This window comes from Peromyscus californicus, unplaced genomic scaffold, assembly GCF_007827085.1.
Source record: "Peromyscus californicus insignis strain IS unplaced genomic scaffold, ASM782708v3 Scaffold_3__1_contigs__length_106647218, whole genome shotgun sequence".
Taxonomy (NCBI): domain Eukaryota; kingdom Metazoa; phylum Chordata; class Mammalia; order Rodentia; family Cricetidae; genus Peromyscus; species Peromyscus californicus.
In genome coordinates, this window is record NW_026294551.1 from 51,349,880 (window position 1) to 51,363,326 (window position 13,447).

The 13,447-nt window shown below is 44.0% G+C and overlaps 1 protein-coding gene and 1 pseudogene across 2 annotated transcripts in view; one reads left to right on the forward strand and one right to left on the reverse strand.

The window, feature by feature from the left end:
- Positions 1 to 2,311: 2,311 nt before the first annotated feature.
- Positions 2,312 to 2,607, reverse strand: LOC128122570 (U6 snRNA-associated Sm-like protein LSm5; annotated as a pseudogene).
- Positions 2,608 to 5,962: 3,355 nt separating this feature from the next.
- The window catches only part of LOC128122490 (NACHT, LRR and PYD domains-containing protein 1a-like), a 33,812-nt gene continuing 26,327 nt past the window's right edge, over positions 5,963 to 13,447 (forward strand). The window contains exons 1-2 of one of the 2 annotated variants that reach the window (XM_052758110.1): positions 5,963 to 6,382; positions 7,255 to 7,887. In XM_052758110.1, the coding sequence (XP_052614070.1) occupies positions 7,845 to 7,887 (43 nt within the window). In that variant the 5' untranslated portion in view covers positions 5,963 to 6,382; positions 7,255 to 7,844. The remainder of the gene's footprint in view (positions 6,383 to 7,254; positions 7,888 to 13,447) is intronic. The other variant, XM_052758109.1, reaches the window with a different exon arrangement.

A 13,447-nucleotide genomic window follows, 5' to 3' on the forward strand; every position in this document is an offset into this window, starting at 1 on the left:
CAGACTATACCATAAGACACTATTCTTATTTTTTTAATACAGTCATAATCAAAGCTGAACTACTTTTCCAGAACAGGTGCAAGTAGCTGTCACCAGGACTGGAGGCAGTGCTACCCACTCTGTCAAAGCTCAGAAATAAACTAGACTGAACAGAGCAGAAAAGTATCTTTAAACTTGTAACCTGGGAGAGAGGGTGGGGAAATGATTTTAAGCCAGAGGGTCAACAAACCAGAAACAACAACAAAAAGACCAGTGATCCCATTTACTATGCCAGAGTGATGGCCAGAGATCTAGTGCTGTGGGATGGTCTGTATGTCAAATGTGTTGCTGATTGGTCAATAAATAAATCACTGATTGGCCCGTGGCCAGGCAGGAAGTATAGGCAGGACAAGGAGGAGAATAGAGCGGGGAAGTGAAAGGCTGAGGCAGAGAGACACTGCCAGCTGCCATGATGAGAAACAGCATGTGAAGATACTGGTAAGCCACGAGCCATGTGGCAAGGTATAGATTAATGGAAATGGATTAATTTAAGCTGTAAGAACAGTTAGCAAGAAGCCTGCCACGGCCATACAGTTTGTAAGCAATATAAGTCTCTGTGTTTACTTGGTTGGGTCTGAGTGGCTGTGGGACTGGTGGGTAGCTCAAACCGGCAGCTGCTGCTCATTTGAGAGAGACAATTAGGAAGCTGTTTTTAGCTCCATTTTTCTCAATCTTTTTCTCAGTTTTTAGGTGGAAACTCTTGCCCCACGTTGGGCGCCATTGTGTCTTCTAGGAGACACATTGCAAAAATTAAAAACCACAATCTTTGGCTCTTGACATCTTAAATAAGTTTCTTTTGGCTTTCAAACATGATATTTTCATTGCCTATTAGGGAATTTCACATCATGCACCCCAATCACACTCATCCCCCGTCCTCCCATGTTCACTCCCTCACCCTCGTGACATCCCATCCAAAAAAAAAAAGAAGAAAGAAAGAAAATAAAGCAAAAAATACAAGTCCAATTTGTGTTGTCCATACACTCACTGGAGCATGGTTAAACTCCCAGTGGCCATTCCCTTAAAGAAAACTGAGTCCTTCACCACTTATACCCCCAGCAGATGCCATCAATTGTGGAGAGCTACACTTCAGCATCCTTATTACAAATTTTAAGAGTTCTCTTTGATGGCTTCCTTTTTAGGCTGTTACTGTTTTAAAGGGGGCTTGGGGATAGGGGTTGTCACAGAAGCCTTCTATGTCCATCTTTCTGAACTGTGAGTCTGCAGTCATTGGTACCACTGCAAAAGTAGCTTCATTTCCCTTCACAGTTACCAGGAGCATGGATCATGGCCTTCCACATGGTTTATGGTGACGGCATGGACCACGAACAGCCACATGGTATCCAGCATCAGCACATGTTAAGAACCTACACTTGGTCTCTGGTGGCAGTACAGACCGTGGACGTCAAGATGGCCCTCTGCCAAAGCAGCACCAGCTCATTCACATGCTCCAACAGCTCATAGTTGGAGTAGATGTTGGGGTGGAATGACTCTAAGTGCTGGATCTGGGCCCAGATGGTAGCTGAACTGATCAGCCTAGGCTGCTGCCTGAGAGGCCTGCCTGCCTACCTACATCCCTCCTTTTTTTTTTAAGCCACAAATACTTTTTTTTAGGCAAAAATGATTTTTTCCTCAAAAATAATTAATGATTAGCTTTTTCCCCCAAAATAATTATGATTAGCTCAGAAAATTGGGTGTATATTATACAAAGTAAGCACAGGACCACTCCAAGGTATGGTTGAGGGGAAAGTTTTATTGGAGATATAAGGAAGAGAACAGCCAGGGACATCTGGAAGAGTCCATAGCATGGAGAGAAAGTTGCAGACTAAACATGGTCAACAGACTGGAATTGATCATGAGAGGACTCAGGGAAAGCAAGAGAGGAGGGCCAAAGGGGGAAGACAAAAGAGAGGGCAAAAAGAAAGCGCAGGACCCAAAGGACAGGGCTGTGCAGGAATGAGGAGCTGGGGAAGGGAAACTCATGAATCCTTGAGAAGTGTAGGCTAGGGGCCAGGATGAGAAGACCTGAGAAGAACCACAGGTACTGGGTGAACCTGGAGGCCAGCATGTGCTTTGGTATGCCCATAAGCACCACAGATAGCCTTTTGTCCCTTATGACAATGATGAAGAATGGCCCGGTGAGAGAAAAAAGGGCACTAGAAATTTGGAGACTAGAGTTTCCTTTGGACCTGACACATATCTTCAAAGTACTTCCCTTTAATGGAAACTTCCCTCCATGAAATCTAAATACTAACAGTTGAAAAGAAACCAGAATCTAGCATAACTCAAGGAAATTCATTGTTACTTCAAGCTTTGCTTCTTCAGGAACCAGCACTGTTACATTATTTCCATTTAGAAAAATCTGGTCTAATTTTGTATCCTTTTTCCTTCTGGTGTAATTTCAAACTATGACATCTTCAACACAATATTGACAAAGTCATCATATCCAAGAAATGTATCAACAATTTCTTTATCACTTTTCACCACGGTGTCAATTCTTGACCCTATAAAATTGTCCATAAGCTCTAGTGGCAGGAGCTACCATAGGTTCATGGTTGCATTAAAAGCCATGGCCATGCAGGAAGTGTGTTTTACTTAAGTGTGCAGTGTTTCCTTCCAGATGTGGCAGCCATGTTGGTCTGGACACAGCTGGTGAATGATCCAGCCCTCTGAATCCTCGTCACCTCCATCTTGCAGCAAGCCTGATTGCAGTTCCCAACATGCCTAACTGCAGCAAAACAAGCGAACCTTCAGAGACCCTGGGAAGGGTCTTGTGAGCCTGGTGTCACCTCTGCCACTTCACACTAGGTGGCGCTAGGAACGAAAGTTTCCATCAATTCTGGGGCAGACAGAGCCTGGAGCCTATGCTGAAACACTTGGCTCAGCCTTGGTGTAGGGAGGAGGGGACTGGACCTGCCTTGGCTGAGTCTGCCAGGCTGGGCTGACTCCCCAGGGGAGACCTTGCCTTAGAGGAGGTGGGAGTGGGAGGTGGATTGGGGGGGGCTGTGGGTGGGAGGAGAGAGGATGAGGGAATCCGTGGCTGATATGTGAAATTAAGTTAATTATTAAAAAAAATACTAAAAAAAGTAAGAGAAGGTGGGGCAACTTCAGGGGAGGGATCCATGCAAATGTCTGTGGTCTTCCATTGCTCCATTAGTAATCTTGAATAAATTTATTTCTATTCATAAAGATGAGCTTAATAAGTCATTCTTTGGACAGTGGGATGGTCAGAAGTTAGGGGCAGATATTAATTTTACATCTCCCCAGAAAAGTCATACAACAGTTGATCAACAAATATTTGAGCATACACAGGTGAGACTATACACTAGACGCAGATACAAACTAAGTGTGAAAATGTATATAATGAAATACTATTTAAAACATATTATCAGGTTATTTAAACTCAAGAAATTTAATTTTATTGTTTCTTTTCTTGTCTTAAGTTTAAACAGTTCAAGAGATGTTAGAGATGATTCTACAAAGTACATCTAGGAAGTGTGTAGTTTTCAAAATCTGGGACCACACCTTATCAAAACAGACTAAGATTTATAAAGCCAACCATGTTGTTTTATAGTAATCATGTATCATGGCAGTGTTTTCATACTATAATAACACAACTTGAAATTATTGTAATGTATTTCTTGAAAAACTTATCACATATGTTCGAGCTTAAAATAATCTATTGAACAAGAATGTTCTAAATGGAAAATGTTTTAGATGATAGAAAATAAAAGTTTTGTTTTTCTAAAGTAAAATAAAATGAAAAAAAAACACTCATTGGTGACAAAGGTATTTATTCATTGGCAAAGAGAAAGCCTTGCTAACAAGTGGTGCTGAAAAACTGGATACCTGCATGTAGAAGAATGATCCTCTCCTCTCACCCTGCAGAGCACTCAACTCCAAATGCACCAAAGACATTAACACAAGACTTGAAACCCTGGATCTACAAGAGGCAAAGTGGGGAAAACACTTCCTAATGCAGGCAGAGCTAAGGCCTCTCTGAAGAGGACTCTACTCATCAAGACACAATGGAACAAATTGACAAATGGGACCACATGAAATTTAAATGATGTATTTGGAACTCATGGATGGAGTCCATGGCCATCATGGCTAGAAGCATGGCAGCAAGCAGGCAGGCATGGTGCTGAAGGAGTAGCTGAGAGCTTACATACTGATACATGAGCACAAGGCAGAGTGAGGGCTGTGTGGGCTTTTGAATCTTCAAAGCCCACCCCTAGTGACACACCTCCTCCAAAAAGGACACACTTCAAATCCTTTACAAAGAGTTCCACTAACTGGGGACAAACATTCAAATATATAAGCCTATGGAGGCCATACTCAGTCAAACCACCACAGGGTCTCAGCACAGCCAAAATGACTGTTCGTAAAACACAAAAGGCAAATGCTGCTGAGAAGAATTCTCAATCATTGTGTGAGGGAGTTGTAGTAGTCTCAATGATCAAAATATATGGTATCTGAAACTATTTACCAGAACATTGCAGCAGAGGTCATGGAGAGTGCTGCTCAGTGGCTTGCTCTCCAGAGTTTACTCAGCCTGCTTTCTTACATAGCTTGGGACTACCTGTCCTGGAGTGGCACTGCCCATAATGGGTGTGGCCCTCCTGGATCAATCATATTTTCCCAGGAAGAAAGTCACACAATAGGCAGCTACCACCAAGCCTGGTGTCCAGAATTGAGTCACAAAGTTACACATAGTGGAAGGAGAGAACTGACTCCTGAATGTTGTCCTATGACTAGCACATGTGATCCATGACATGTGCATACACAAACACACATATACACACACCACATCCATATACACATACAGCATGCACATACCACTAAACAAATATTCATATTAAGAAATAAAGAGGTCCCAAAGACTTTGAACACCTCTGTGCTGATATTGTGGGTCAGGCACTAACTTGGGCCCAGGGAAATAATGATCAACAAACATGGTTCATCATGTATTCCAGAGATTCCATGCTCTTTGTAGGTAGAAGTGACAGAAAGAAAGCAAGCCTGTGCTGTTGGGTGGCAACAAGTGTCAAGCAGAAGAATAAAGGAGGATAATTCTGGAAGGGCAGCACTACTTCAGAAAGCAGGGAGCAATCTTCTTACTAGTGGGAAATCATTACAAAAGAATAGAGAAGCCAGTTCAAAGGTCGTGAGGTGAGCAAGTTCCTGGTGTGTTCAAGGAATAGAAAGGTAGAGCAGATAACCCACAGCAGAGTGAGTGAGGAGCATGAAGTGGGATCTAATGTCAGAAAAGGGCAGGGTGGGATGGAGAAGGTCATGTAGAGCTCGGGACCACTGACAGGAACCAGTATTTCCCTCACAGTGAGACAGAAGGGATAGGAAGGTTTGACTAAGAGGTGACTTAAACTAACTTACGTATTAGATTGTGGCTCTGGCCTCAAGACTGAGAATAGACCATGAAGCATCAGCAGGAGAGTTAGGAAGCTGGAGCACAGACCCAGGATGCTGGCTGGACCAGCAGTCTCCTGGGCACAGTGAGAAGAGTCAGATTACAGATCTGTTTAAAAAACAGTGTCAGGGCTGGGGAGATGGATCAGTGGATAAACCACCTGCTATGCAAGCACGAGGACATTTGCTCTGATCCCAGCATCCTCACTAATGCATGCTGGGATGGCTACAGGCTTGTCATCCCAGAGCTCAAGAGGAGGAAACAGGAAGTACTCCCAGCTGGATGACTAGTTAGACTAGCCAAATCCATAAGCTCTCAAGTCATACACATGTGACTCCACATGCACATTAACATGCACACACACCACACACCTGCAGAAAAAAGATGATGTTAATGAAAATCAAATACCAGATTTGAGATTAAGGAGAGTCCAGAAGCGAGAAAGACCCAGGGTTTGGGGCCTGAAAGCTGTTTCCTGAAATGAAGAGCCTGTGGGCTGGGCAGGCTACGGAGAGGAGAAGGAGTGCAGAGATCCAGAGCACAAACCTGGGGAGATCCAGGAGCCTTTGCTAAACTGGGACCTGTTGGCAAACCTGGGAGGCCCACATTAGTAGATGAGTGAAGTGAGGCTCAGACATGAGTCCTGCACTCAGGAGACAGGGCCTCTGCAGGCCTGGCTGAAGCTCTCAAGCCTGACTCCTCCTCCAGCCCAGGCATCTGCAGAAACTTCACAACAGGAAATGAGCTGAGTAATGTTGAAACTCCACTCTCACAGCTCAGAGGAAGAGCATCTGCGCAGGCTCTCTGATGCCTAGCTTCCTGGAGGGGCCAGAGTTTCTTTCACTTTCAAAGAATACATTGACTAGCTGAGGAGCCTTGGCGTGGGACACACATCAGTGAGCCTCTTAGAAGAGCAGGGTGAGTAGTGGGAACAACAGAGTCCACCAAACCATTTGAGTTGTGGGAAGGAAATCCTGGCCCAACGGCACTAAAGCATACTGTGGCAGACATGGGTGACCCGTCCTGAGAGCCAGGGCCCAGGCTCCAGCCCTGTTTGGAGAATCTGCAGGTCAGCTCTGGTGAGAGGGAGGTGGCTGGATTCCCCTGTGTGCTTCATGTGCCTGTTCCTGTCATAGTCTATCCTGCACCCTCCTCTCTCCTGTCTGACCTGAAGCTGCAGGAATAAGGGACTCCATTGGTGAGGGGTTTTGTGGGAAGCCTGAGGATGAGAAATAAAGAAGACGAAAGTAGCAGCTTGGGCCAGTAGGTGTTGCCTAAGCTGATGACTTATGCCATGCAAATTTGTTTAAAAGTACAACATCATATAAACTATTTGCAGGGGAAAGTGGCCAAGGTCAAAAGAGATCTAAGTCAGACAATGTTAGCAGAAAGAATACAGGATGTCTCAGATACAGCTGCCTTAGGACTCATAACCACAGCCCAGGGGGAAGAGTCAGGTCCCCAGAAGGCACAACATCCTCTGAGTCACTGGCTCCAACATCAGGCCATCCTTGCTAGGTCCACCCCTAGACAAAGACAGAACTAATGTCCTTTTGTCTGTTCATCAGGACCTCTGGGAAAGTCTTGGGTCTGTCTGACTCCCCACACTTTGCCATGTGTCTCCACTTCAGCAGATCAATTTCAAACTCTTTTCCTGTTACCTGAAGTCATTCCACAACCTACACCCCCTTAAATCCTAGGGACAGACCCTACCACCACCTCCATCTCCTCCTCTCACAGGAAAGAGCCAGTAAGAGAATACACCTCCCCTTCTTTTTCTCTGTCCTCAGGGTCAGATAAATGATCTTAATAACCTAAAGAAGAAACCTTGGACAAGCTAAGAACTCCCAACTCAACATAATGATAAGCACACCTGCCTGACAGGAAAGTCAGCGCAGTAAGGAGAACACCCACTGACATCATTCATGAAACTACAGAGAACATATCCACTGATAAACTTTCCTCCCAGAGTTCCCTCTTCTGCCCTATAAAGCCCAAGCCCTGCACCTGGACACACAGTCTCCATCCCCAGGAGAGACTGGAGTCCTTCAGATGTCCTGACCAGAGGACAATTGTCCCAGTAAAGGCTACTCTACTCTTTCTTTTATTTCCAGCTCTCCTCTATCAGTTCCAATCAAACACCTTTTCCCAGCACAGAAATGGCTGACAGAGACAAGAATTCACTGGCCTCCTGCTTGGAGCAACAAGAGAAGGGAAACATGAAGCTGTATGGACAAGCGCTGCACAGTCAGGCATGATCCGGGGGCCCTATCAACACAGGAGCAGCTCAGTCCCAAGAGGCTAGTGCCAAAGAGGAAGCTCAGCATAAGGGTCAAAAGCTCTTGGACCCCTCCCACCACACCTGGAAACAGACCTAGAGATGCAGCAGCCTTTTTCTCTGTCAGAGGAGGACTTAATGCAAAGTAAGTACACCAAAGACCCCAACCCACCACTACAGTGACCCCTTCATTACCACTGAGCCCTCCTGACAGGTTTCCTGGGCAGGCAACCTGTTAAAAGAGTTCACAGGTCCCAGGAGAGGCTGGAACAGGAAGGCTTTCAGAAAAGCTGTAACTGAATGCTAAGCCACACACAGTTTTGTACACCTATGCATTTCAGGCTCTCATGTGGTCCTCATAGCCCCTGTGAAAAGCAGTCAGAAGCTGTAGTGAGGAGAGGCAGGCATTCAAAAGGGCTCTGAGGAGGCTGACACAGGGATCAAGCCAACTCCCAAGAGAAGTACTTAGTGACACTGAAGTTATAAGCCCAGACTTGGAGCTGGGCAGAGGCAGACTACAACCCTCCTTGAAGTCTCCATCTGGAAAATGGGAAGGTAAACAGTTGTCTCCCTAGACTGTGCAAGTAAAGTGATAATCCACATTGAATATTAAACAATATATTATTCAATAAATGTTCAGTAATTATAAATACAAGCCCATGTGCTTGCTGATGCTCTTATTATATTTCATAACCTTGTGGGACAGAGGCTCAGAGCCCCACATGAGGGAGCTGAGGCTCAGAAAGGAATACAGACTCCCACAGAGGACTAGTGTAGAACCAGGACAGCTGTGTGGACTTCATGGTCCCAGAGCAGGACCATTTCCCAGCAGCACTTGTGACAGTGTCTTTCTCCCCATGAGACTACAGAGAAGGGTATGAGGGTGAGCAGGAAGGACCACACCCTTGCTTGTTTGGCTTCTACGGCTGCCTCTCTGACAAACACAATCACTGTATCCTTCCCATTGCACATTCTTCTTCATTTCCCAGATCCACAAACACACCCAACATACATCCCTTAGCTGGACAGAAACCTTGAACCATGAGCTCAGACCATGAGACTTGGAGACACTTACAGATCTTAAAGGGGAAACTTTTTAAATTGGAACCTGAGGAGTCTGGATTCAGAAGCAAAGACAAGCTGAGCTGAGGGCTGTGGGTGGGACTTCAAGTCCACATAGATGATGTTTCTTCATGGGTGAGCCTCCACCTGTATGGGGACTTGGGATAGGGGACTTAAGTGGAAAGGCAGAGGGGCCATGGTGGAGTGCTAAGAGTCACAGGCTAGAAATGATCCCTCCGGGCTCTGCGGTGCTGAAACTGCATTTGACACAAGGAACCTGGAACCCATGGGGTCACCAATGAGCCTAGTGTAACTGGCATTCAGAGTTCAACTCAAAACACGAGTGGGAACTGAAAATCTCAGAGATTATGCAGGCCCTGAAGTTCCAAGGTCTATTCTCTTGGGCTGGACCCCAAGAAGAGGGTAGGCTCCTGTCTCAGCTTCAGCCAGTTTCTTCTACTCCCTAGACTAACAACTCAAAAGAAGGCTTCTCATGCCTGTTTCTAGAGTTTATGTTAGATAGTCTATGGCTTTTGTGGAAGCAATGTCATCCCAAATGGAATATCTTCATTAATGTGTGTGTGCATATGTGTGTGCATAGGTGTGTATACACGTGCACTTAGAAGTAATATATGTAATTTAAGTACATATGAAACAATGTAATTCCCTAAATAATATCCTTAGTGTTGTTTATCCCTCCTTCTATTTCTATATTGTCCTCCTTCCCTCTCTCCAATTAAAGCCCTTAACTTCATTTTTCCAATTTCCCTTTTCATAGAACCTGTATCATTCTATTCCCCTCTCTAGAGCTCCTTCCCACCCCATGGTTCCTTTTCCCTTCCCTGGTTTCTGCAGTGACTCAAGGCTATGTAATAACATCTGAAGATTTGGAGCTAGGAACCACAAGTGAGAGAGAACATGAGTGTGTCTTCCTAGGTCTGGGTAACCACACTTAATATAATATTTTCTAGTTATATCCATTTACCTGCCAAATTTGTGATTTTATTTATAGCTCTGTAATAAATCTTGAAACCTGGAATGGTAATCCCTCCAGCATTGTTTTGCTCAGGATTCTTCTGGCTGTCTAGGGTTTTTGAGGCTCTATATGAATTTTAGGATTTTTTTTTCTATTTCTGTGAAGAGTGTTGTGGTGAAGAGGGCATGGTGACACACGTGTGTAATCCCACTACTCAGGAGGCAGATCTCTGAGAGTTCAATGCCAGCCTGTTCTATCTACATAGTGACTTTCTTGACAGCCAGTGATACAGAGAGAGACTCTATTGAATAAACAAAAGCAAAAACAGGAGAAAAAATGTGTTGGGTGCAGAGACTAAAGAAATTGCTCTGTGGTTAAGAGCACTTCTTATTCTTGCTGAGGACCCAGGTTTAGTTCCCAGCACCCACACAGTGACTCAGAACCATCTGTAACTTAAGTTTCAGAATCATTGTTCTCTTGTGACCTCCTGGGCTCCCGGCACAAACATGGTACACATACATACATGCAGACAAAATACTCCTACACATGAAATAAAATAATCTTTCTTGGGCTGGAGAGATGGCTCAGAGGTTAAGAGCACTGGCTGTTCTTCCAGAGGTCCTGAGTTCAATTCCCAGCAACCACATGGTGGCTCACAACCATCTGTAATGAGATCTGGTGCCCTCTTCTGGCATACAGGCATACATGCAGACAGAACACTGTATACATAATAAATAAATAAATAAATAAAATAATAATCTTTCTTAAAAAGGAAAAACGTTTAAAAATTTTTAGCAGATGTTGTAGGCATTTTGATTGGGATTGCATTGAATATGTAAGTTGCTTTTGGCAAAATGCTCATTTTTCACAATATTCTGCCAATCTACAAGCATGGGAGTTCTTTCCATTTTCTAGTGTCTTCCTCAATTTCTTTCTTCAGGGATTTGAAGTTTTAATTGTAGAAGTTTTTAACCTATTAGTTAGGCTTATTCCTAAATATTTTAATTTCTTTGATGCAGGTAATTAATGGATGCTGAGAAAGAGAGACTCAGTCTTCTCCAGAGATGAGTCCCTTGTAGGTTATCCAGTCCCAAGTGGTCAACATTAAATACACAACAGCAACGTGGAATAGACTCGGCAGAATGTGTATGTGCATGCATGTGTGTATGTATGTATGTATGTGTGTATGGATGGATGGATGGATGTAGCAATCATTAAAGAAGAAAAGGAGAATTTGAGAGGAAAGAAGGGGACACAGGAGGAATTGGAGGGGAGACTAAGAAGGGTGGAAATGATGTAAATATGGTATGGATGTAGTTAATTCTCAAAATGTAACTTAAAAGAAACTTTAAAAATGACAAATTAAACATACAAATCTAAATATAAGTATCATACACATAATATATGATTATATGTTATATGATCCACAAATAACAGGGAAAAATGTTGCATGGTTCACTAAGTAGAATATTTTCCATTCTATCAGTTTTATGTGGATTTTTATTGGCCTTTTCTTCTTCCTACATGTATATGTGTGTTTTGAATACATGTGTGTGTGCATCTTTGCATGTGTTTGGGCATACATATGTGGGGGGTTGTAATTTGTGCTTGTGAGCACCTAAATTGATATCTGGAATCTTCCTTGGTTGCTCTCCCATATTCATTGAGACAGAGCCCCTCATCCACGCCCAGAGCTTGTCTAGCTGGACACCTTGCTCTATGGATGATCCCTTGACTCAACTTTCTGAGCCTGGAATAACAGGGGCCAAAATGCAAATGCATCATGTACAGGGGATCTTGGGAAACAAATTCTAGTCCCCATGCTTTCTTGTCAAACTCATTAACTTGCTGCCCCAGATGCTTTTAGAGTATGACAAAACTGAAGAGGACTTAGATGTGTGCATGGTAACAGATACATCCCAGATGAGAGGTCTTGGAGAGCACAGCCAAGGAAGAGCTGAGCCCTTTCTTTGCACCTTGGGAAGACATGGCCTGAGTAAGGCAGACTTTGCCCATAGACATGAGTGATCAGCATGCTACACTCAGGAGATGTTAGATGTTGTCCTACAGAAGACAGTGTTAGCAGATCTGTAGATCCAGATTTCAAGGGAAGTTGACCCCTGAAAGCCAGGCTCTCAAGGGCTAATTGTGTGATAATATGCTCTCACTAAATTTTCTCCAGTACTTTGGCCAAGGCAGGACAGGTAGCTGCCTTATACTTTGGGAAACTAGCAGGTGCTGAGGATTGGATTCTGGTCCATGGGGCATCCTCCTATCTGTCTTATCTTCAGTTCCTTCCAAAGAAGATGCTGAGATGAGATTTGTGGTCAGGTCCACATGGAGAGAGGACTCTTCAGATGCACTGGTTGGAGGAAGGGGGAGTAGGGCAAGAGGGAGGAAGCCAGCGAAGTGTGCTGTATGAACAGTGGGGCATGTGACATCAAGAGCAAGTGTGTTAGTTGTTGTCCATTGCCAGGACAGGAAACAGAGACTGGGTAACTTTTGTTGTTCTTGTTTGATTGATTGATTGATTGATTGACTGACTGACTGTTTGACTGACTGATTGCAGCCCAGGATGTTTCCAAACTCATCGTATGGAAAAGCTGGCCCTGAACTCCTGATTCTCTTGCCTATTTTCTCAGTGATGAATTACAGGACTATACAACCATGCTTAGTGGCCTTTTTGTTTGTGTGTTTAGTTGGTTGGTTTTTTGTTTGTTTTTTTTAGAACCTGTATATTTAATTATACTTCTGGAGTTTGAAGTCCAAAAATAGAGACTACAACTACTCTCCTTAAGAAAAAAAAAGTATACAGGCGAGAGGCTGCCTGCAGGAGAGAGAGGGAAGCCCTTCCCACAACAGCTTGCCCATTCCTAGAAGAAAAGTATTGGTCAGCTAATAAGGGGCCTGCCCCCATGACTCTAAACCCTTAGTGCCTTATTAGACCCTTGTCCCCTTAGTGCCATACTGTCAACTGAGTTTCAGTGTGAACTAAAGACATCCAAAAGTAGTCACAAACAAGGCTTGTTGTTACCAATGATATCTGGAAGGCCTGGGGAGAGGGGTCCAAGTCTATGTCATGAAACATGAACCCTAAGCATCCCAAGATGATCCCTTCAGACCCACAATCTCAGGACTTACAGAATGATGTCGTCAGGACTGCAATGGTGGGGGCCAATGTGATCAGTCAGGAGCAGACATTGGCTCCAATGTCTATAATCTCCCCAGTACTCCATGGCCTCTTGCAGTAGAGATCACGGCCCCCAATTACAGATGGGAAAGCTGAAGCACAGTGGAGCTATGGGATCATCCCATAGACTGAATGAGGACAGAGCTGAGCCTGTGAACTCACTCTTTATTCTCAACCACTAGAACAGACATGGCACAGAGTAAAACATTAATAAATATCTAAAGTGTGAATGAACATTGTACAGCATTATTATTAATTAGACAAGTGAAGACTTGAACTAGATCCTTCTAGTCTAAATCTCACATTCTTTGCACTGCGCTTTTCAGAATATCTCAGCGCCCACAGCCAGTATGTTGTCCAGCTTAGACAGATGTTATCCAGGTGTTGAAGGGTGAAAAGAAAAGAAAGAATGAAAGGAGAAACACTCTACTGTGGACAGTTATGCTCCATCATTCTTCCCTAATTTATGATTCATTT